This window comes from Ursus maritimus, unplaced genomic scaffold, assembly GCF_017311325.1.
Source record: "Ursus maritimus isolate PB19 unplaced genomic scaffold, ASM1731132v1 scaffold_2, whole genome shotgun sequence".
Classification (NCBI taxonomy): Eukaryota; Metazoa; Chordata; class Mammalia; order Carnivora; family Ursidae; genus Ursus; species Ursus maritimus.
In genome coordinates, this window is record NW_024424452.1 from 44,780,943 (window position 1) to 44,804,900 (window position 23,958).

Genomic DNA, 23,958 nt, shown 5'->3' on the forward strand with positions numbered 1-23,958 from the left:
AGGGAAGAGAAGACAGGAGGTGATACTGAATGACTTCACTTTCACCTGTGTTGCCCTTTGCTCAAGCCAGAAGAAAGCCAAGGGGAAAGGGCTGCAGGGTACATGATTTATTTTCACTTGAACATGGAAGGGAAGTCTCACACTCCCCCTTCCCCTTCTCAGGGGGAGTGTATTTTAATCAGCACCCCCTTCTCCGTCCACCCTGTTAGGAGGGGCAACTCGGCTGACCCAGTCCTCTTACCCAGTCCTCCCTTTAGGAGGGTTTGGCAAAGGGGACAAAGGGCAGAGCCGTGCCAGGCAGAGGTCTGAGGCCCTGGAACAGAGGGAACGGGGCAGACAGGAGCAGCACCAGAGGCCGGGAGAGAGCGGAAGGGGCCACAGCTTCTCAGTTTTTTAAAAATTCTATAATTTGGGAGAGGGTGGTGATTCATTTCCAAAATACACTTCAGAGTCCCACCTTCCACACAGCTCCCTTACTCACAGCCCTTTGGTTTTTCAGACAAAATTGAAGAGCCCTCGTAAAGCCAGAAGTACGGATAACCCCACAACGCGCCCAAAAGCAGTGTTCACTTCCATCCCTTACAAAGACTACGTTCTGTAGCCTTTGCTTCTCCCTCTACGTTTGTCTTACGGCTCAGTGGCAAGGTGGCTGTAGAGACACACATTAGGAGGGTATGTGGAAAAGGAAACAAAAGGGAGGCCCAGGCACATGGGTGCAGGGAGGGGTGGGGAACACCACTTCCATTTTCGTCTTTTCCTTTAAAAAAAAAAAAAAAGGCAGGGGTGTGATTGGTCGGAAGGACAGAGAACAAACCCCAGAACAGTATGTAAGCTCCAGAGGTGGGCGGTGGGAATAGTCCCCCGAGAGGTGAGAGGGGAAAGGTCAGGGCAGTGCCTGCAGCATCAAGTTCCTCAGGAGTTTCTGCCGGCCCAGCTCGTAGTCCTCCTCATCCACGTTCACCAGCAGCTTGATGGCTTCGTGGCCCACAGCCTGCTTGAGGGAGTCTGTGATAAAGACGCCTTTAAGCGCCTCTAGTAGCGAGCCATTGATGTAGTCGCGCCAGAATGCGTCGAGGTAGGTGAGCTCAGAGAACTTGATGTCACAGATGATGGAGCCCAGGTCCCGAGACTTGAGGATGGTGTTGGCCTGGTTAAAGCGCTCAAACTGGCGCTCGAGTGGGTCCTGCTTGTTAGAGAAGACGTTGCCTTGCAGAGCGGTCTCATGCTGGCAGTACTCAGCCCGAACCCGCAGTCTGATGTCTGTGGAAAAGAGAAGACACGCACAAGTGGTTGCAGTGGGGGGGGGGCTGCGGGGGTGGACAACCCCCGCTCGAAAGGGGGAAACGAACGGCTGAGTGGTGACGCTGGGCGCGTGACCTGCCAGCTTTTCTACCTCTCCCCTGGCACTAGTTCTTTTCTATGTACCCCTGAAATCCTGGCCTGAACACAAGAGTTTCCCTTAAATGGGTCAAGCCCAGGTCAGATTATTGCCACTGCTCACAAGCAGCACCTCACTTCTAGGAGATCGTTTCCAAACTAACAGGCACGTAAGTACATCTTCGTATTCCATCACGCTTGGTTCATCCTATAATAAGGACGTTGTAACGGCATCCCTTTGATGCCGTGTTAACTAGAAAGAGCTGGAAGGTACTCTGCCACAAAGAGGAACTCCCCCCTCCCCAGAGACTAAACCACTGAACACGAGCCTTGCACTGAATAGCATAAACAGCCCAGCATCTCAGCAGTTCTTGCTGGCTCCCCCTCAGGTCTGCTCCACCTCTAGAACCCTTCAACTTCCTCACCACATGTCTGCTTTTCCTTGGGGTCTGGTGTTACTGACTTCCGGCGTTTTCGTTGGCTCCCAAGTGTGGCTCTCCCTCGAGTTGGCCGCTTGCTACACATCTGAGGGCCTGAAGTGGGGCAGCACACCACAGGATAGTGGGGAGGCACTGACCAGAGGGTGAAAGGGGAAAAAACATAGTAGGGTAAAAGCAGAAATGCAAACCCTTCCCTTGGAATGAGAAAGGAATCATTCAGACTTAGCACTAAAAGCCGTATCAGTAACGTGACCTGAAAAGAGAACAAAATGTGGGGACAATTACAGGACCCAGGTAAAGCATTAACACCTCACCTGATTTTCATGGAGCTAGATATTGGGGGGTGGGGGGGTGGGGAGCGGTGAGAGAGACATAGTATCCTTTCATTCAGGCTGGCAAAGCTGGGAAAATGACAGGTTCGGTGTCTTTTTTTTTTTTTTTTTTTTTTTGGTTTATCTATTTGAGAAAAAGACAGGATGTGTGCAGGGAGGAGGGGCAGAGGGAGAGGGAGGAGGAGAGAGAAAATCTCCAGCAGACTCCCCACAGAGCAAGGAGCCCAACGTGGGGCTTGATCCCATGACCCCGAAATCATGACCCGAGCCAAAATCAAGAGTCGGACATTCAACTGACCGAGCCACCTAGGCGCCACTCCCCCCCAGCCTTTTTTGAAAGATTTATTTATTAGAGAAAGAGAGGAAGGAGGGGGAGAGAGAAAAAGCGACTGCAGGAGCACGTTGCGGGGGCGGGGGGGGGTGTGCGGCAGAGGGAGAGAAAATCCCAAGCTGACTCTGCTCAGCATGGAACCCAACACAGGGCTGGATCCCAGGACACTCAACCGACTGTGCCACCCAATCATGCCCTCCTTTATTAAAGTAAGTTCTACAGCCACCATGAGGCTCAAACTCACAACCCCGAGATCAAGGGTCGCATGTTCTATGGATTGAGCCAGCCGCGTGCCCCTGGTATCTCCTTGATTACAAAAATTAGGAGGAGTTAATATTTTTTACCTGTTTTGGGGGGTTGTGGAGGCCTCGGTTCCGGATCACTGAGGGCTCGGGGGGTCACATAGCGAATTGACGTCTCCTCCAGATACTTGTCTACCAGATCGGGGCACACTATAGGACGGGAGGGAGTCATTCAGAAGAGCCACCCCTCCCTTCTCAGCGCCCCCTCCCCCGGGCCTCCCGACCCGTCCTGGGCACCTGCTAGGGTGCACACCTCCCCCCACCTGGCCTCCCCCCACTCTTCCCGGCCCCCGGCCCCCTCACCCGCACGCCGCCTCTTGAGGGTGACGTAGGGCAGCAGGTCGTGCCGGGTGATGATGCGCAGCAGCTGCAGCACCTGGCGGAAGTTACTCTCGTCACAGCGGCCCTGGCGCTCCAGCGCCAGTAAGAAGTCACGTCCATTCCGGATGAGGCCACGCTCGTGGTCGTCAATGACATCGACGAAGAGGAAGGAAAGAACGCGCACATCTCTGTGCGTCAGGTGGGTACCCACGATGTCGAACATGCGGTGCAGGCTATACAGCCCGTGCTCCTGCTCACCGTGCTCCTCGGGCCACACCTGGCTTGCCCGCCGCTTCAGGCCCGCCATGCCGGGGGCTCAGGTGCGCAGCGCTTTCCAGAATCCCTGCTCGGCAGCTGCGATCCCCACTCTACTGTAAGGACAAGGAAAGAACCTGTGAGCGACTCGATGGCAGGAAGCGGTCTCATTCACTCTTCTGTCCCCGGTGCCTAACACCGTGCCTGGCACAGAGTAGTGCTTAGTAAGGGTTTATTAAATTTTAAAAAGCATTAATTGAAAAATAAAGCCTAGAGCTCTCCACATCCAACAGATGTTGTCCTAAGTCCAGACCCTACTGGAGAAATAGTCACTTTCCGTAAGTGAGAATGTTCTATGCAATCTCAGTGCTGCGATATTCAGATATTACCCCAAATGTTCTCCTGTCCCCAAAATATTGCTTTTGGTCCCTTGTGCTCTCCCTCCCACCCCCAACCAGCTCACCTCTTCAATGTAGGCAAAATTGAGAAGAAGTAGAGAATTCACTCTTAACTAATATGAAAGCTGAAGATAACCTTACAGACTGACAGTAGGGAAACTGAAAATCTTTAGGGTGAGAACTAGTTTCAATTCTGCCTGTGTCATTAACAAGCCATGTAGCTGTGAGACCTTAAGCGAGTCACTTCACCTCAAAGCCTCACTGCCCCCATCTACAACACACGAGTGAAAGAAACTTCTCTTCAGACCTGTTGAGGACCCATTCGAAAATACATGTGAAATTGCTGTCAACAGAGAGATTTCAGAGAGATAAGCATCCTTCTTAATCTCTGCAGCCCAGACCCATCCCGCCACTATCCTATCCTCATTTTTCCTACAATCCAACCAAGTTCAGAAGCATAACTGCACAGGTTAATCAATAATATTCACCAAAACTCATGGATTTGAATCAACAGACATTATTAAGCTCCTGTGTTGAGCATTCCTCTCCTTCTCTGCCAGATGTACTCCCTCGATGCTCCACATGGACATACTCCTAACCTTTCCTCCTGGTTGTCATCTGCCCATTGCCTCACAATGACAGACAGCAGCCTGACATTCATTCTATAATCTGGCGTTTGACTCCACACGTAATGTCAATGACCAGCCAGTAACCAAGCCTCAAGTCCAGGGGCTGCCATGTCCACGCTAGTCACACACACGTGCTGCTCTGCCAGACAGTGTCACCCAATACCGCTCCACCCCGGACCACAGCTCCAGTCATTCAATTCATTATAAATTCCTGTTGAAGCTACTTCTAAATGGTCTTAAATCGCCTCACCCTTCCACTGCCACTGTCCTGTTTCAGGTCCTAATAATCTCTCACCTGGATTATGGTAACAGCCTCTTCAATGGCTCTCCTTACCCACAATCTTAACCAACCTAAATCCATTCTCCGCATCCAGCTGAATTAGCTATCTAAAATGCACAACTGAGGGGCGCCTGGGGTGGCACAGTCCGTTAAGCATCTGACTCTTGCTTTCTGCTCAGGTCATGATCGCAGGGTCCTGGGACAGAGCCCCACATTGGGCTCCGTGTTCAGCACAGAGTCTGCTTGAGATCCCCCCTCTCTCTAAAATAAATAAAATCTTTAGAAAAATAAATAAATAAAATGCACGACTGACCACATCACTTTTCTGCGTTAAGACCCATCTACGCCCTCCTCCTCACCTATAAGAACCCTGGTAAACTACTCACACAACACACCAAACTGCTGAGATCAGGCCCAGCCCACCTTCCCAACCTCATAACCCACTTTTTATTCTCCTCATCAATTTGTTTACAGCTCAAATACAGCATGTCGTTCATGTCTCTGTCCCTTTCTTCAGCCTATTCCTTTTGCCTGAGTGCCCCTCTCCCTTCACTGCCCCATATATGCCCCATCACTGCTCTTTTTCAGATGGCTAACTCCTACTCATCCTTTAAAAGTCAGCTCAGATACCATCTTCAAATTAATTCTCCACACCTCCATGCTGGGCTAAGTAGTCCTCTGCTCCTACAGAACACCGTGCATATTCTCTTTAAACCCCTTATCAAAGTGTACTATAATTATCTGTGTATTCATTATCCTAGTAGATCTTAAACAACTCACGTAGACGAGGACTAAGTCATAGTCGTCTTTATATCCCCAGTGCCTAGCAAAGGATAGAGACTGGCACACAGTACTCGCAACCTACTGAACTGAACTTGGTGTCCAAGACACCATCACAAGCAACATCAATTAAAAAACTCACCACACAAGTCCAAGAGAGGACTTCATTACAAATGGATACACACAACCTAGTTACACGCATACACTCTAGCTAGCTGCAGCCTCCCCCACACTGTGCAGAACCACCCATACCACACACCCTACTCAGCAACAAGATAGGGTGCCCTGTCTATTTTATACACCAAGAAACTGAGGCTAAGTTCAGAAAGAGAATAAAATGATAAGCTGCTTTAGAAGAGTCAAGCTGACAGGCTCTGAGAAAACTAAAGAGCAAGTATGACCTGACCTGGTCCTCTCTTCCTCAATAATCCTAAAACGGAAGCATAGACTCCTTCCCTTAAGAAAAGGGGTCCACCCTGGAATCACTTAGCCACATATCATGATACGTGAACAAGAAATATAGCTCATATCTGCTTATGAGAACCCAGATGCCCCCAGCCCACCCCCACCCCCAAGCATGGGAAACAGCTGGGAAAACAGCTACCCAACTACCGGCTGCTTTTCTCTGCCTCTTCCTCTCGTTTCACCTGTTGTAGTTACTGGGTACAAAGGGGAGGGGGGGGCACTGGAGGAAAGTAACTCCTTGCTCATAGCAGGCAACACGAGAAAACTGAGCCTCCGTAGACTTCTCCTTGTTCCCTATCCCACCTGTTCCTTTTGGCCAGCTGTTGATTACGAGGATCCCAGAAAAGGCAGATGGGCAGGTTTCACATTCAACCAATCCAAAGAGCAGGTTGCTAGAGAGCTCCCAAATTCAAAGTGTCCTGACTATAAACCCCCCAGGAATGAAGGAATATTGTCCCTACATACCTTCCCACTGGAAAATGAGGCCGAATATAGGAAAGCACTATGGTCCTAATTATGTATCAACGGCTGCAATTCTATAACAAGCCTCAGTCCTCTGAGGGTTAACTCTCTAGATATGAGGGGGGGGAAATGCCACCTTTAAGTCCTAGATCCCAGGCTGGATCATTCAAAGTGCCAGGAATTATCATAGCTTCTAGGTCAATGGTTCTCAACCAGGGAGGATTCTGCCCCCCAGGGGACATGTGGCAATGTCGGGAGACATTTTAGACTACTATGACTGGAGGGGGCAAGGGATGTGCTACCGGCATGTGGTGAACAGAGGCCACGGATGCTTCTAAACATCTTATAATGCACAGGACAGCCCCCACAGCAAAGAATATCCAGCCCAAAATGTCAATAATGAGGGCGCCTGGGTGGCTCAGTCAGTTAAGCGTCTGCCTTCGGCTTGGGTCATGATCCCGGGGTCCTGGGATCAAGCCCTGTGTTGTGTCGCGGGCTCCCTGCTCAGTGGGGAGTCTGCTTCTCCTTCTCCCTCTGCCCCTCCCCCTCTCATGTTTACACGTGCGCATACATGTGTGTGCACTCTCTCTCAAATAAATAAAATCTTAAAAAAAAATAATGTTGATGATGAGAAACCCTATTGTAGGGTGACCATGATGAAGGGTCAAAAGAAGACAGACAGCATGTCACTTTCCACCCTAGATCTAGAGAAGGAAGCCATTGGGTCCCTCCGACCCAAACCCATCAAACAGTATTCCAGAAGAAAAGAAAAGCCAGTCAGACATAGACTTATTTAACTCCTAAGTTCAACGGGCACTAAGGAGTTCCATCCCACTCCAACCCTGGCTTCTCTATCACCTGCTGTTGCCATTCAGGTGAGCAGCAAGTGGTGGGGCTGTACTCTCTTCTGCCCCATCCAGGGAGGGCGAATGTGACCTAGTTCACTCTGGACCACTGTGAAGATAAGACAGATACCATCCTCCGCAAGACAAACAAAAAGGATCCTGCACTCAACCCTCACAGCCATCTTGAAAGTCCTGAAACTAGACCAGCTGCAGACCCTTCCTTGTTCGACTGCTGATCAAACATTCTGCTTATTCAATGAAGCAAAATGTAGAAGTTTAAGTTTCCCAAGGCCATGTCCTTGAAAGAAATGTCAGGAGGCTGACATGCATGCTAACAGGCAGCCCCCCCCCAACACTTTCTTATCATCCAGGATGGTGAGTTCCCCCACTTAGTAATCCAGATGGGGTTCCAAGAATCTAACTTCAGCATTAAAAGAACATGGCCAACTTCCTCTTAAACCAAAATATACTCAGCTTTCTGTGGCAGTGAAGCTTGGGAACACAGCTTAAAATATACAGAGATCCTAGATGAAAGATATCAGAGTAGTAAGAAGAACATACCCCCTGTAAACAATAGATTAAAAAGAACTCCTAAGTCCTGGTGTCTGAAATATTGCCAGATATCAAGAGACAAACAAAACACTCCAAAGGGTACTGATCCTGCTGGCTGGTTTGGGTCTGTTTGAGAACCTAACATGAGTCCCCCCCCTTACAGTTTCCCAAGAATGAAAATATATACATAAACATATATTTACCCCCAAGAATAAGTCTTTATTCCCAGGAATTGCTGCATTTCCTGGAGTTGTAGTTTTTTGTTTGTTTTCTTTTGAGAGCTCCAAACCAGCTAAGCGCCAATAGACAGGCTACATGTATCCACAGAACTGCCTATCAGGTTTCTACTTCCAAGTAAAGTCTAGTCTCATCCCAACCAGGAATGACATCTGTATTTTTTGAGATTCTTGACTCAGAAGCCTGTAGAGGAAAGTCATGTGTAAGAAATACAAAAAGAGAGGTGCCTGGGTGGCTCAGTTGGTTAAGTGTCTGCCTTCAGCTCAAGTCATGAATTTGGGTCCTGGATCGAGCCCCACATTGGGCCCCCTGCTCACAGGGAACCCGCTTCTCCCTTTCCTCCCTACTCGTGCTTCCTCTCACTGCCTCTCTCTTCCTCTCTAATAAATAAAATCTTTAAAAAAAAGAAACCACACAAAAAGAATGATTTCTTGAAATGAAGACGAAAGTCTAATTTCATCTCAACAGGGATGACATCTATATTTTCACTCTGAAGCCCTTAGGGTGGAAAGTCATGTGAAAGAAGTAAAAAAGAGTGATGTCTTGAAACTTGGCATGAAAATGACACGGAAAAGCTTCAAGATGACTGAGAGAAAGTGAAGAGCTTTCTTGCTGGTGGGACAGGGAAATGTAACCAAATATCTGGAAGTCAGAATTACATAGTATGTTTTCAACAGGAAGATTCCAGGAACCCTGAAAAACTAGAAGAAAGAGTAAGCTAGAGGAAAAGCCTTCCCATGGAAGGTGCCTCAGCAACCCCCAAGGGTAACATTAGTAGCCGTTGGATTAAGAGTACAATGTTCCATATGTTAAACAATGTTTCTCTCAGAGCTGACCAAAAAGACTAGATAATAACAAACCAAAGCTGGGGGCTTGCCCCCAAACACCTAATTTCTGTTCTCCTTTCCTCGCTACCAATCTCCAGTTACTCAGAAAGACAGTGACCGCAACCGATCTTATTACTCACTCAGCTGTGTAGGTGAAAATTCATTTTCCCTGGCATCTAACCCATTACTGGGCTCAACCGCAAATACATTTCTCATGCCATTCCCAACCATTCCCTTCCATTGTTCAAAAACAATAAAAAGTTCCAGACTTACCTTTGCAAAAAACTTAATTTCCCAGGTCTCTTCCTAGCACAAGGTTGGAAGCCAGCAGCAAAACAAAAACAAATAAGGGGGGGAGGGGGAAAAGAGTCAATTTTCAAGCTTTATTTTGAAACATCAAAGGCCCAAAGAGTTAGTCTCAGTTGAAAAAAAAATACACAGACATGCCTAAAGCCATTTCGATTAAAATGATCCACTCCGAGCTAAATGAGAAAACTCACCCCCAACCAAGTCCCCAGGCTTCCCCAACTCTCTACTAACCAATTCACGAAACAAGACCAACTCCAAGAATTTCCAGCCTCAATGGCTCATGGCAACTTGCGGGAAATTCAACAACTTGTGGCAAAACCAATTATTCTCTGATACCTTCCACCTGACTCCTCAATTCCTTATGAGACTCACCTACTTTGTTAGAATATTAACATTGACTTTCAACTTTAGGGAGAACTGGGGGCGGGGAAACAGTTACAGCCAAGGAAGGCGCTATCACTTCACTTATCAGACCAACTATCCTCCAAATTCTCTCTTCCGCCCTTTCCCATAGCACACAGTGAGAACAAAATATCCACTGGGGCTGCATGCACTCATACATCTACCTTTCACCAGGGAACGTTTTCTATATGTGAATACTGACCCCTCCCTCTTAGCACTTAAACAGCAAAAGAAAGGTCTGGAAAGTAAAGCACTCATTTAATTATCCAGGTTGCCTAGATGCCATCCTGTTTTCTGTTCCCTTTCTGACTTCCAGAGCCTCTACCTTAGCATATAGGGGTCCAACTCTGCACGGATGTTTCCCCATTCTTACACTGCTAATTGCTAGAAACTAGAAAAGTCCTTTACTCCTTCTACACTTTGGCGGCGGTGACACCGTCTTCCCCATTTCTCCTTCTTTTGGTAACCAAGAAAAACAAGGGAGCAGTAAGTCAGGGAGCCTTTGGAAAGCAAATCCAGTTGAACCCTCATCCCACCCCAATTCTCTGAACCATTCCCTTCTGCCCTTCCCACCCTATTAAAAGCTAAAGGCCTGGCAATTAGAATTGGTTGCAACTGATGCTGCTTAACTCTGCTCTCTCTTCCTTTCCACGGGGGGGGGAAAGGGAAACCCCCAACCTCTATCACCCATGCAGCTCCACTGTCCTATCTCCCAGCCCATTCCCCTTCCTCCCAAACTTTCCTCCTAGTCTCTCACTTTCCCCATTACCTCGTCACACCGCCACGCTCTCCATTCCCCCAAACCTCCGTGCTCTCCTTTTCCACCCAAATTCTCCCTTAGGCCCTTCCCCCTCCCACCTCCAATTTAACACTTTCAAAACCTCCCCCAAAACGTCTGAAGTCCCCTCCTCATCCTTTCCCATCTCCTCACAACACAGCTCTCAAGAGTCCAGTCCCTCCCACCCACATGCCACCAGCCCCTTCCCCTTCGCACCCTCGGCCGCTCCCTCCCGCGCCCACCGCCCTCAATCCGGCGGGATCGCAGCCCCACTCCCACCTCGGCCGCGCCAACACCCCCGGCCCGGCCCGGCCCCTTGTTTACGCCCCTCCCCGCGCCCACTCCCCCGCCTCGCCCCTGCCCTCTCCCACAGTTGCCACCTCCCCCGCACGCCCCCTCGGCCGCTCCCCTCCCCCACCTCGCAGCGTCCCGTCACCTCCCTCTCTCGAGGTTCTCGGGCTGGACGTCGCCTCCGCCTCCCCCTCCACTTTCCTTCCCCAAGCCCTCCGCGGCCCCGCCCGGCCCCGCCCCGTCCCGCTCGCCTCCCCCTCCCCACTCCGCCGCCCCGCCGCCCCGCCGCCTCACTCTCGGCTCAGGCTCGGCGCCGCCATGTTGGATCCATCCGCCCCGCCCTCCCGTTCCGTCGCACGCCGCCGCATCCGGGCTCCAGCCGCCGCCGCTGCCGCCGCCGCCGCCGCCGCGGGCGTGGGGGAGGGGGGGCGGCCTCGTCCTGAGCAGCGCCTCCCGGAACCTGGCCGGTTAGGAGCGGCTTCGAGACCATAGTGAGGCATGAGCCGGGGTGGCCATGCTAGGTGAGGGCAGCCTGGCAGCGGCATTAACCGGGGCGTGGACAGCTTCACTTTGGGAAGAGAGACTAGGGACTGGCAGCCATCTTGCTTTGGGGCAAGCGGGCACCGCAAGTTGTTCCTGACGGCGGCTTCTGGGCCCTAGTGAGGAGAGAGTGAGGATTGCATTCTCGTGTATGAAAACATTGGGGGCGCCAGAGCTAGCTGGTGTCGACTTCAAGACCCATCGAAAGACTGGGACTAGCAGCCATGACTCATAAGGGCGGAATATCGCAAGGGTAGGACTGCCCTGCGAACTTCGGGAAAGGTTCATGGTCGGGATTTGACCTTTGCCCTGAACTTCCGGCAAATCCGGACGTTCCGTAAACCTTAGTCCGGAGCTGAAAGCGCTGCCCAGATGGCCCCTCGGATTTCATTCTTTGAGCATTTGCCTTTTAAGCACCCGCTTCCTGAAGGAAGTGTCGCCTGAGCCGAATCCTGGACTGGTGGGAAGTGGGGCTGGGGGGCCGGGTACGTTCTGGAGCTGTCAGCAGCCTGTTGGTTAAGGGAGAGGTAATAAATGAGGCCCGTGAGAATGGGAGGGACCGATTACGCAAGGCCTTGTAAATTAGTTTATTTTTTCCGAAGGGCAACGAATAGGTTTGAAGAGCCTTGGCAGAGAAATGAACAATTGTATTTGCATTTTAAAAAGATCGCTGCTTGAAATGGGGAGAATGGATAGGAGGGAACGAAGTTAGAGGGCAGACAGAACAATTGGGAAGCTCTTCTCCAGGCAAGAGACGGCAGTGGTCTGACCTAGAGGAGGGAGAGTGCGGATGGGAAAAAAAACATCGGAAATGGGGATGAGGCAGAGGTTATTTCCCAGTACTCTGAGTTGGGTAACCGGGGAAAAGTGATGCCATTTTCTCTTTGGTTTGGGGGGAGAGAATGAGTTTAGGTGCCTGTGGGATATCCATTAGACAGTTGAATATTAGATCATGGGGGTTGGAAGCCCAAAAGTTTGAGGTGTGTGCGCGAGCGAGCGTGTGAATATAGGTAGTTGTTGAGGCCATGGAAGTGGATAAGACGGCCTGGAGAATGAGATGAGGGAAGAACAGAAAAAGGGACACTGAGAACTCAGAGGCAGACAGAAGGGAAAGAAGTAATCCAGGAGTGAAGTACCAGGGAAACTGGCAAAGTATTCAAGGTAGCAGATTAGGTAAGGTATGGACTAAAATGTGTCCATTGGCTGTTGTAAGAGGAAGTCCTTTGGTAATTTTGGAGAAAGTTGTTTCAGAGATATGGTGGGATAGAAACCAGAGGGAGGTAAACTGAGTGACTGGAAATGGACAATGCGTAAAGACCCTTTTCTCCTGGTGCTGACTGTAGAAAAGAGGCTAGCTACGTAGGGTGTAGCATGAGGCAGGATTCCAAAGAAAGGTAAGGACTTTAGATGCCTGTGGGACAACCAGACCTACCGTACCAATGGCAATTGAATATACAGATCTACATGTAGAAGAGTTAAATGTAAATTATTAAATGGGGAAAAAGCATGAGTGGAAGAATATGTGTGGCACATTTACACAGGCATTTGAAAATTAACCATGGGGGTGCCTGGGTGCCTCAGTGGGTTAAGCGGCAGTCTTCTGTTCAGGTCATGATCCCAGAGACCTGGATCGGGTCCTGCGCTCTCTCGTACTCTCTAAAATGAAAAGTTTTTTTTTTTTAATTAACCATGATGAGTGGGCCTAAGAAGGATGAAATTTCTACTTTTTATTTTAGATCCATCTTTACTGTGTGAATTTGTTTTACTATGTACATATATTACTTTTATAGAAAACTACTTTTTAAATTTCCAGTGATGTATAGGCCAGAAATTCTGAATCATTTCAGTGGCAGTTGAAGCCATAGATTTGGGCCAACTCCAGAGAACAGCAGAGGGCTAAGAAGAGTACTCTGGGGGAATTCCAACATTTGCAGTATGCATAGAAGAGCCCTTGGAGAATCTTTGAAAAGGAACAGCCCATGAGAAAGAATAAAAATTAGGTGATGATTCTTAATAGAATCTGAGGGAAGAGAGTGTTTCTTTTTTCTTTTTTTTTTTTAAGATTTATTTATTTGAGAGAGCGGGAGAGGGAGAAGCAGACTCCCCGCTGAGCAGGGAACCCAATGCCAGGCTCGAGGCTCAATCCCCGACCCCAGGGATCATGACCTGAGCTGAAGGCAGATGCTTAATCGACTGAGCCACCCAGAAGCCCAGGAAGAGAGTGTTTCAAGAGGATCAGAGTTGTTAAAAGTGTCACATGTACCCAGAAGGGCAGCTAACAGGAAAGGTGCTTTTAGCTCCAGACTAGTTTTCCTGGAAGCTTGGCACAAAGGTCAAATCCGGATCATGAACCTTCCCCCAGTTATTACGTGGAATTTGATCCCTATGCTGTTCCACCCTTATGCATCATGGCTGCCAGTCCCAGTCTTTGAAGGGGCCTTGAAGCCAGCTCTGGTGCCACCAGTGCTGTCTCTCCCGTTCCTTACTGTGGCCCTGAAGCTGCTATCAAGAAAGCACCTGGGTGGCTCAGTCGGTTGAGCGTCTGCCTTCAGTTCAGGTCACGATCCTGGGGTCCTAGGATGGAGCCCCACATCGGGCTCCCTGCTCAGCAGGGAGCCTGCTTCTCTCTCCCCTCTGCCTCTCTCCCCACTCGTTCTCTCTCTCTCTCTCTCTCTCTCAAATAAATAAAATCTTAAAAAAAAAAACAAAAACAGCCTGTGTGGGCGTGCCTGGCTGGCCCAATGGGTAGAGCATGCAGCTCTTGATCTTGAGATTGTGAGTTCAAGCCACACATTGGGTGCAAAGATTACTTAAGAAAATATGGGGCGCCTGGGTAGCGCAGTGGTTGGGCGTCTGCCTTCGGCTCAGGGCGTGATCCCGGCGTTCTGGGATCGAGCCCCACATCAGGCTCCTCCACTGAGAGCCTGCTTCTTCCTCTCCCACTCCCCCTGCTTGTGTTTCCTCTCTCGCTGGCTGTCTCTATCTCTGTCGAATAAATAAATAAAATCTTTAAAAAAAATAAAATAAAATAAAATAAATTGGAGGTGGATTATCTCTTTAAAAAAAAAAAAAGAAGGGAAAAAAAACCTGTGTTGCAAGAAGTGGTGAAGGTAAGGAACTGAAAGTAGGAGTGTAAGTTGGAGTTGAGAAGGTCAAGCAGTAACTAGGGGAAAATGTATGTATAAATAAAAATAAACTCATTTAAAAAAAGAAATAACTAGGAGTCACATGAATTTTCCTAAAACCACCCAGAATGAGAGAGCTGTCTGAGAGAGGTGCTGATGTCAACAAGTATGAGGACTAAAGGGTGGTAGAGCCAGTGGCATTAGTTTCAAGGAGGAACGAGTTTTTGCAAGAAAATGAAGCCACAATCGTCTGAAGATGAACAGCCTCTACTTTAGAAGGTTGAAGGGAAGAGGTTTCCATTAGACAAAGTCAAAATTTCTACCCCACTCACTTTCCCCCTGAACCTAAGGGAGCTCTTCCTTTGTACACAGCCTCCGGATATCCTCATTTTCTTCGCAGAATGCTCCCTGGCTTTTGCTAGAGGAAGACTCATCAGGACAGAGGTAGCTGTGATGTTCCTTTACATCAGCTCCTGTCCCCTCCTTGGAGCCTCAGCCGAGAAATTGCCCCTCCAACTTTCCAACACTGGCCCCTTCAGCTCGACCTCGATTCCCCTCCTCTTCTGCTTCTCAACACTTCCCACAGCTGTCTCTTCCTTCGGTGGAATCTTTAACCTGACATCCTTTACACATGCTCCCGTTTCCACCATGTCCTGCCCTATAGTTCTTAACTATATGCTCAGTGACTGGAAAAGCATTTTTTCTGAACTTGGAAAAATCTCTCTCTTTGTCACTTCTGCTTATTGGTCCTATTTTCCCCCCTCTGGGTCAACACAGCACAGCTACGTATCAGTGCTCCAGATAGCTACCGTGTCCCCACTAAATTTTTTTTTTTCCAAATCAATGATCGCACCAATTCAAATAGATGTCGTATCTTTGTTGATCTGAATACTCTGTTAAGACTACTTGTCCCCATGCATGCTGTTCCCCAGCTCTGCCAAAATTAAAATCTTTGTAATGACAGACATGTCCTTAAAGAAGCCTGTACACTGTTAACAAGCCACTGTTAGAAGTCTCCTCTTGACTCTTCCAGGGCCATTCTCATTCCTGTATCCCTGTCCCCTTTACTCTTGAACTTCATCCTACAGCAACTCGCTGACCTGACAGTTCTCTCTAGTTCTTGGGTCCCCATTAATGGCAAGCTGTTCCTGTTAGTCATTTTCACCCAGCATCTTACTAGCTCCAAACTTCATTTGAGCTTCAAGCCCAACTGTAAGTCCTTAGCTAGAATTGCAATGTCTCCTGGCTCCTGAATAGACGAAGAGGGACCACACAGTCACTGAATCCTAATGATCTGTCTAAAAGCCTCCTTAACCTGTTCCCTTTTTTTCGTTCCCCTGCTGTGACTTTCACCAATAGGACTTTGGGCAAGTTCCTTAATTTCTCTGAGCTTTTCTCATCTGTAAAGGGGCAAATATAACATCCACTCCATAGGTCATTGTTTTAATGATATATTAAACTAACATATATGAAGTGTTAGCATACGGCCTAGTCCGTTGTAAGTGCTGTATAAATGTTACCTAATATTTATGTATTACACTTTTCACCAGATTTCAGAAATCTCCAAGGTTCTTTATCAGTGCTCTCTGCTGCCCCCGTGGGGATAACTTTTTCTGAGTGATTGAGTATCCTACAGGCCAGGCCCCAAAACAGCCCTGTTACACCAACCTCACCAGCTAATTAGAGAATCAATTCTTTGGTTGGTTGTTCAATCAAATAAAAATGCTTCTATATTCCAGCCCATTCTCTTTGTCTTTTTTTTTAAAAATGTGTATTTCTGAAAAGATGTGTATTTCTGAAACCTATGTATTTCTGAAATCAATACATACTGTCTATGACATTCTCCTAGTTTCATTAATTTAGTAACACTGGCAGGGCACCTGGGTGGCATCAGTCAGTTAAGTGTCTGCCTTCGGCTTGGGTCATGATCTCAGGGTGCTGCGATCAAGCCCCGCGTCAGTTCCCTGCTCAACAGGGAGCCTGCTTCTACCCCTCCCTCCCGCTCATGCTCCGGCTCGTGCTCTCTTAAATAAATAAATAAAATCTTTTTTTTTAAGATTTTTAAAAATTTATTCATTTGAGATAGAGCGAGAGAGAGACAAGCAGGGCAGAGGGGCAGAGGGAGAGGGAGAACCAGGCTCCCCGCTGAGCAGGAAGCCCGATGTGGAGCTCGATCCCAGCACCCCAAGATCATGACCCGAGCCGAAGGCAGACACTTAACTGACTGGTGCCACCCAGGTGCCCCAGTAAATAAAATCTTATAAAAGAGAGATTTGGTGCAACTGGGTGGCTCAGTCAGTTAAGTATCCAACTCTAGGTTTTGGCTCAGGTCACGATCTCATGGGTTGTGGGATTGAGCCCCGTGTGGCTGGCAGGCTTCTTGCTCAATGGGGAGTCTGCTTGAAAGATTCTCTCCCTCTGCCCTTCCCCCAACTTGTGTTCTCTCTCTCTCTCTCTGAAAGTAAATAAATTGTATTTTAAAAAATCTAGTAACACTGGCAAGGAAAGTCATTCAGTCATTTACTTGATACATGTATGATAACCATCTACTAATGTCAGATGCTATGATAGGCATATAGGAGAGGATACACAGTGGTGAACAAGACAGACATGTCTTCATGGAGCTCACTAAGAAAAATATTCTAAATTGAGATAGGTGCTCTGAAAGAAAAGAACGGAATGCTACGACAGACAGAAAAATGATCAGGGAAAGTCTCTCTTTGAGGAGGTGACACGGAAGCTGAGACCAGAAGGCCAAGATGGAGCCAACCATCTTGCAGAGAATGGGGAGGAGTATCCTAGGATGAGGACACCTGCAAAAGGTCCAAAGGCAAGAAAGACATGACACCCCGGGGGCCTGGATCACTGTAGGCATCTGGGGATCACAGCCTTCTTTCTCATTGCTCATAAATCACTGTTTAATAACTCCTCTATAATTTTACTAAGAATCAGTAATCTGTTTTTTAGTTTCCAGAACTCACCATCTAGAATTTCCCTCCTGGAAAATGTGGACATTTGCTGTATTGTGAGTTCTTTAAATTATATAAAGGGAACACAATTTCACTTACATAATACTTCTGATTTCTAGAATACCATGTGTCCAGGCCCTGAACTCATTAAAATGCTAAGAATCCTGTTACTGTTTTAGTTTATCATTAATGAACTTATAACTAACCAAAAGAATTTTCCTCCTCGTATTTCCTCATTTCTTCTTTTTCCAAGCTGTAGCTAATTATATACATTTTTGTATGGCTAAAATAATAATGTAATTAGCTTTATTGCAGATGATATCTTATTTACCTAGACAACTCATGAGAATCCACTTTAAAATTACTACAAATAATAGTAGAAGTTAGTTAAGTGGGAGGAAAGTAACATGCAGAAATAAATATCCTTTATATATATAAACAGTAAGTTAAAGATGTAATTAAAGAAAAGACTCCATAGCAACAAAACAGATAAAATGCCTAGGAATAACCTTAACAAGAATGTGCAGGATCTGTCTGAATTTTAAAATGCTACCCACATAAAAGAAAACTTGAACAAATAGAAAGTAACATCATGTTCTTGGATAGAGAGAATGAATATATAATGATGTCACTTTCCCAAAGTTGTCTATAAATTTAATATGATCTGTAGAAAAATATTGGCAGGATTTTTTAAAGTAATTTTTAAAGAGTTTATTTATTTGAGAGAGAGAAAGAGAGCACAAGCTGGTGGGGGGGGGCAGAAAGAGAGACAAGCAGGCTCTCCACTGAACAGTGAGCCTAATGTGGGGCTTGATCCCAGGACCCTAAGACCATGGCCTAAGCTGAAGGCAAATGCTTAACTAACTGAGTCACCAAGGCATCCCCTTGGCAGAATTTAAAAAAATAAAACAAGCTTATTTTAAGTTCACATGGAGAAATAAAGAAGAATTGAAAGGAAAATCCTGGGAATGAAAGGTAATAAATAGAAGCTAGCCCAACCAGATAGAAAAACATGTATTACATGGGGCGCCTGGGTGGCACAGCGGTTAAGCGTCTGCCTTCGGCTCAGGGCGTGACCGGCGTTATGGGATCGAGCCCCACATCAGGCTCCTCCTATGAGCCTGCTTTTTCCTCTCCCACTCCCCCTGCTTGTGTTCCCTCTCTCGCTGGCTGTCTCTATCTCTGTTGAATAGATAAATAAAATCTTTAAAAAAAAAAGAAAAAGAAAAACATGTATTACAAAGCTACAATAATTAAAACAATGGGATAACGCCCTATAGACAACTTGATGGAACAGAAGTGAAAAGACCTAAATACATATAGAAATTTTGTATTGATAAAGGTGTCATCTCAGATCAGTGGAAAGAATTTGTGTTATGGTGTTAGGACAACTGAATCAACATCCAGGGGAAAAATGTTGAATCCCTACATGAAACCCTTCACCAAAATTAATTCCATATACATTCATAGCCAATCACAATTAATGCAAAATACTAGAAACTAAAACATAAGGGCACAAAAATGTTGAAAGTAAAAGAATGGCGAAAGATCCACCATGGAAACAGAAACCAAAAGAAAATTATGTAATAACAGATATAGTAGATTTCAAGGCAAAAACAGTACTAGAAATAAAGGGCATTTCATATCAATAAGCTCAACTTACCAGTGAAAGCTGTAAATTTGTATGCATTTAATCATAATCTCAAATCACGTAGAGGAACAGAGCTACAAGGAAAAAATAGACAAATTTACAGTCGTTATAGGAAATGGAACACACCTCACTGTAAAGAGCATGCCTTACCTGATAGAGAGTATTTCTTTTAGAATCTACAGACCAAAAAAAAAAATCAGTAAGAATATAAAAAACTTAATATGAGCAGCAAATTGAATTCAGCAAGCATACATAGTTCACTATACCCAACAACTGCATATTACAAATTATTTTCTTTTTCGTTTGTTTCAAGTTTTTATTTAAATTCCAGTTAGTAAACATATATTGCAATATTGGTTTCAGGAGTAGAATTTAGTGATTCCTCACTTACATATAACACCCAGCGCTCATCACAGCTGCACTCCTTAACACCCACCACCCACTTAGCCCATCCCCTACCGGGCAAATTATTTTCAAGCACACTTGGGACATTTTAAAAACTGACCATATTGTGCTATAGAAAGGATTTCGATCTCAAAGGATTGAAAATATACAGAGGGTTTTTTTTTTAAGATTTTATTTATTATTTATTTGACAGAGAGAGACAGCCAGCAAGAGAGGGAACACAAGCGGGGGAGTGGGAGAGGAAGAAGCAGGCTCCTAGCAGAGGAGCCTGATGTGGGGCTCGATCCCAGAACCCCGGGATCACACCCTGAGCCGAAGGCAGACGCTTAATGACTGAGCCACCCAGGCACCGCTGAAAATATACAGTGATTCTTGCTCTCATTACAGTTAAGCCAGAAATCAGTAACATGGTAACTAGAAAGTCTACTTAGAAATTATGAAGTACACTTCTAAATAACCCCCCAAATTACAACTGAAGTTAGAGAATAACTTGAACTGAATGATAATAAAAATACTACATGCCTTGGGGTGCCTGGGTGGCACAGCGGTTAAGCATCTGCCTTTGGCTCAGGGCGTGATCCTGGCGTTATGGGATCGAGCCCCACATCAGGCTCCTCCGCTATGAGCCTGCTTCTTCCTCTCCCACTCCCCTTGCTTGTGTTCCCTCTCTCGCTGGCTGTCTCTATCTCTTAAATAAATAAATAAAATCTTAAAAAAAAATACTACATGCCAAAACTTACAGGATGGGGCTAAAGCTATGTTTTAACAAGAAAACGTATAGTCTTAAGTGCACATACTAGGAGAAAAGAAAAGCTGAAAATGCACGAGCCTTGCATTATCTCGAGAACCAAGAACAGTAAATTAAACACAAAGAGAATAGAAGAAACAAAGTGTGCACACATAGATGCTTGGAAGGATATATACTCAAAATGATAGCAGTTTTTAATCTCTTTTTTAAATTAATTTCATTTTTCTATATCATTTTGGTAAGGTACAACAAACAAAGCCATTTTCATTATAGGAAAAAAAGTAGTAGAGGAAAACATGGGATAATCTTTTTGTTGTTATTGTTGATGTCGTCTCTACACCCAACGTGGGGCTTGCACTCATGATCCTGAGATCAAGGATCGCTCACTCTAAACAGCGAACCAGCCAAGTGCCCTGAAGGTAATTTTTATAAGATGATCTAGACTGTTGTGACATACAAGTAGCAATAAGCAAAAAGACCGATAAACTCAACCTCATATGTGAAAAATTTATACGTGGTTAAAGATACTGTGAAGGGGCACTAGAGTGGCTCAGTTGGTTAAGCTTCGGACTCTTGGTTTCGGCTCAGGTCATGACCTCAGGGTCCTGGGATGGAGCCCCATCTTTCCGGCCCCCTGCTCAGCGGGGAGTCTGCTTTTCCCTTTCCCTCTGTGCTTGTGCTCTCTCTCTTAAACAAACAAACAAACAAACAAACAAATAAATAAATAAATAAAATCTTTTAAAAATACTGTGAAGGAAAGCAAAGAATGATATTAAACTGGGAAGATTATTTACAGCTCATCACAAATGTCTAATTGCTTTGATAAAACAACAACAAACTCTCACACAATCACTAAGAAAAAATGAATAGTAATTTAAAAGAGGCAAAGGATATAAGAATTTATAGAAAAGGGAAAAGGAAATACTAACATTTACACAGTGCTCAGTTGGTTAAGCACCTGCCCTCGGCTCAGGTCTTGATCCAGGGGTCCTGGGGCTCTCTGCTCAGCAGGGAGTCCGCTTCTCCCTCTGCCTGCCGCTCCATCTGTGTATGCTCTCTCTCTGTCAAATGAATAAATAAAAACCAAAAAAAAAAAAAACCATTTAGGGGTGCCTGGGTGACTCAGATGGTTAAATGTCTACCTTCAGCTCGGGTCATGACCTCAGGGTCCTGGAATCGAGTCCCGCGTCAGCTTCCTGCTCAGTCTGCTTCTCTCTCCCCACTCCTGCTCTCTCTCTCAAATAAATAAATAAATAAATAAATAAATAAATAAAATCTAAAAAAAAAAAAGTGTTTCTTTTTCAAAAGAAGCACGAGAGACTATGGGCTTTGAGAAACAAACTGAGGGCTTCAGAGGGGTGGGGGGTGGGGGAATGGGATAGATTGGTGATGCGTAGTAAGGAGGGCACATATTGCATGGTGCACTGGGTGTTATACGCAACTAATGAATCATGGAACTTTACATCAAAAACCAGGGATGTACTGTATGGTGACTAACATAATATAATAAAAATATTATAAAATATATATATAAATAAAAAATAAAAATAAATAAAAGCAGATATTTTAAAACCACATGTATGTAAAATTTTGTGTTCTGATGTTATATTTATTTCACAAGTATTTTCATATAGCATATAGCACAGAATTAATATAATATCAATTGTTTCTAGGAGCATTTTCCCCCTTCTGTTATAAATAATGATCTGGATATTTGCTGTTAATGTGATATTTTCTCATGCCTTCCTGCCTCCCTTGTCTGCCAAGAATGCCGTACTTTCCTGCTCTCTCCTTGTCTGGATATCCCGAGTACTCAACCTAGGAGTTCCGGTTCGAACGCCATCAGCCTTACCCTATTCTCTCAAGCATTGTTACTCAAGCAGGACTTTGTAGGCTTCCAGAACAGAGATTTTTTAGTTTATGGTGATAGTCTGCATATTAGTTTCTCCTCCCCCAAAACTATGTCTTTTCTTCTTTGTTACCCAAATCCTCTGGCACCCCAACCCTTGCCCAGATCTTACTAGCGAGTAGGTACAAGTGAAGTCCCATGAACAGTTAAACTCAAAGTCCATAGTTCCAAAGTTCCTGCGAGTCCCCATTTCAGCCCATTTCAGGGAAGAGGTTGGTTGTCTCATATATGTGCCTGCAGTTCTGCCATGCTTGGCTCAGAACCACCAAATTCTCTTTGTGTTTCCAGAAGCCTGAGTTTACTACTAATAGCTGCTCTTTTGGAGTCATCAATAGCCCCCTGCCACCACCTCCAGTTCCTCATATCACAGTTAATTTTATTTTGGCCTGGAAATGGTAGAAAGACAGATCTGTTGGTTTAAAGACATGATCTCTGGAGCCAGACTAGGCAGGATTGAATTCCAGCAGGTCTCCCATTTACTGACTACATAATATAGGGCTTTTTTCATTGAGCCTGACCATGCCTCAGTTTCTTCAAATGTAAATGAGGATAATGAGAGTACTTGCCTTAAGGTTGTTGCCAGATTTAAATGCTTAAATGCTTAGGACATTTGCAAAATGCTTCGGACAGTGCCTGGCATATAGTAAGCACAGTATAAATGTTAATTATTATCATTCTCTTTACCCAGTGCTTCTAAGTGCAGACCTGATTTCCCACAGCATAACAGAGACCAAGTTATAATTTACTATAATTCTTTGCTGAAGAATCCAGAATAATTAAAGCAGTAACAGAAAAATTTTCAAGATTGGCTGTCCATCTATACTGATCTTCTTTAGGGTGACTTCTTCCCTGTAATAGAGCCAGCATTTCCCTCACCATTCTGAGGTATCTTCCAGCATACTGGAGTCTGGATCAACCCCTTAAAGACCAGAATAGGGGAAAATTTCAATTTTTTCCCTAATCCAAGATTTATTTCTCCTTTTGTCCCAGGAGGTACATTTTCCTACGATGACTGACAAAGTGACTTTCAACTACTTTCAAGGGCTCTCCCGCATACCCAACTGTACTATCCCATCAAAATAATGATGTGACATCAGTACATTTTCTAGAATTGAGTTATCCAATCAATCCTGTTCAATTCCTTTTTGTAGGTGTTTTAGGATAATTTCCATGAGGGCAAGGACTCTGCCTGCTTGTGCACTGCTGTATTCCCAGTGCCTGGATGTAGGAGGGATTCCATAAACATTTGCTAATGAATCAGTTCTTCCTTTGAAAAAAGAATTTCAGGGGCACCTGGGTGGTTCAGTCAGTTAAGCATCTGCCTTCAACTCAGGTCATGATCTTGGGGTCCATCTGCCCCTACCCCCTGCTTGTGCTCTCTCTCTCTCAAATAAAATCTTTTAAACATTTTATTTATTTATTTGAGAGAGTACGAGCAGGGGGAGCAGCGGAGGAAGAGGCAGAAGCAGATGCCCCACTAAGCAAGGAGCCCCATCTCTGGATCCAGGACCCTGAGATCATGACCTGAGCCAAAGGCAGATGCTTAACCAACTGAGCCACCCAGGTGCCCCTAAATAAATAAAATCTTAATTAAAAAAAGAAAGAAAAAAAGGGGGGGGTGCTCCTGGGCGGCTCAGTCGTTAAGTGTCTGCCTCCGGCTCCCCCTGCTTGTGTTCCCTCTCTCGCTGCCTCTCTGTCTGTCAAAATAAATAAATAAAATCTAAAAAAAAAAAAAAAAAAAAGAAAAAGTTCAGACCTACATACTTTTCTCTCAGTTTTCTATCTTAGCTTCTGATTTCTTGTCAGAATTACATAAAGCAAGAATGAGCTAAATCTATAATTTAAAAATAAATATTCCTCAAAAAGAAATATACTCTACAGAGATGCAACTGTGGCTACAATAGAGATCGTCCTTTTACAGTATCACATACATTATGAGCTCTGCTTTACTAAGTGGTCTAATGAGGTAATTTTCCAAAAAATGAAACAAAAATAAGA

The 23,958-nt window shown here is 45.6% G+C and overlaps 1 protein-coding gene across 3 annotated transcripts; it reads right to left on the reverse strand.

Annotated features, from left to right (window-relative positions):
- Positions 1–92: 92 nt before the first annotated feature.
- DEDD (death effector domain containing) lies at positions 93–11,031 on the reverse strand. 3 transcript variants are annotated; one of them, XM_040635940.1, is made up of 6 exons: positions 10,908–11,031; positions 9,107–9,139; positions 3,086–3,474; positions 2,825–2,932; positions 1,803–1,949; positions 93–1,260 (listed from the first exon to the last, which is right to left on the reverse strand). In XM_040635940.1, the coding sequence occupies exons 3-6, from the start codon at positions 3,408–3,410 to the stop codon at positions 884–886; spliced, it is 957 nt and encodes a 318-aa protein (XP_040491874.1). In that variant the 5' UTR covers positions 3,411–3,474; positions 9,107–9,139; positions 10,908–11,031; the 3' UTR covers positions 93–883. The 3 variants fall into 3 exon arrangements, with proteins under 3 accessions (XP_040491874.1, XP_040491876.1, XP_040491875.1); XM_040635942.1 differs by having other exon boundaries at positions 3,086–3,471; positions 10,908–11,023; XM_040635941.1 differs by lacking the exon at positions 10,908–11,031 and adding an exon at positions 10,741–10,853.
- Positions 11,032–23,958: the final 12,927 nt, after the last annotated feature.

What these genes read in the sequence shown, in the direction of transcription:
- DEDD (XM_040635940.1), bottom strand. Translation starts at nt 3,410, where the DNA reads ATGGCGGGCCTGAAGCGGCGGGCAAGCCAGGTGTGGCCCGAGGAGCAC. An exon ending in CCTCAAGAGGCGGCGTGCGG is followed by an intron (nt 2,933 to 3,085) that starts GTGAGGGGGCCG and finishes CCCGTCCTATAG; the next exon opens with TGTGCCCCGATCTGGTAGAC. An exon ending in TCCACAACCCCCCAAAACAG is followed by an intron (nt 1,950 to 2,824) that starts GTAAAAAATATT and finishes CCCTCTGGTCAG; the next exon opens with TGCCTCCCCACTATCCTGTG.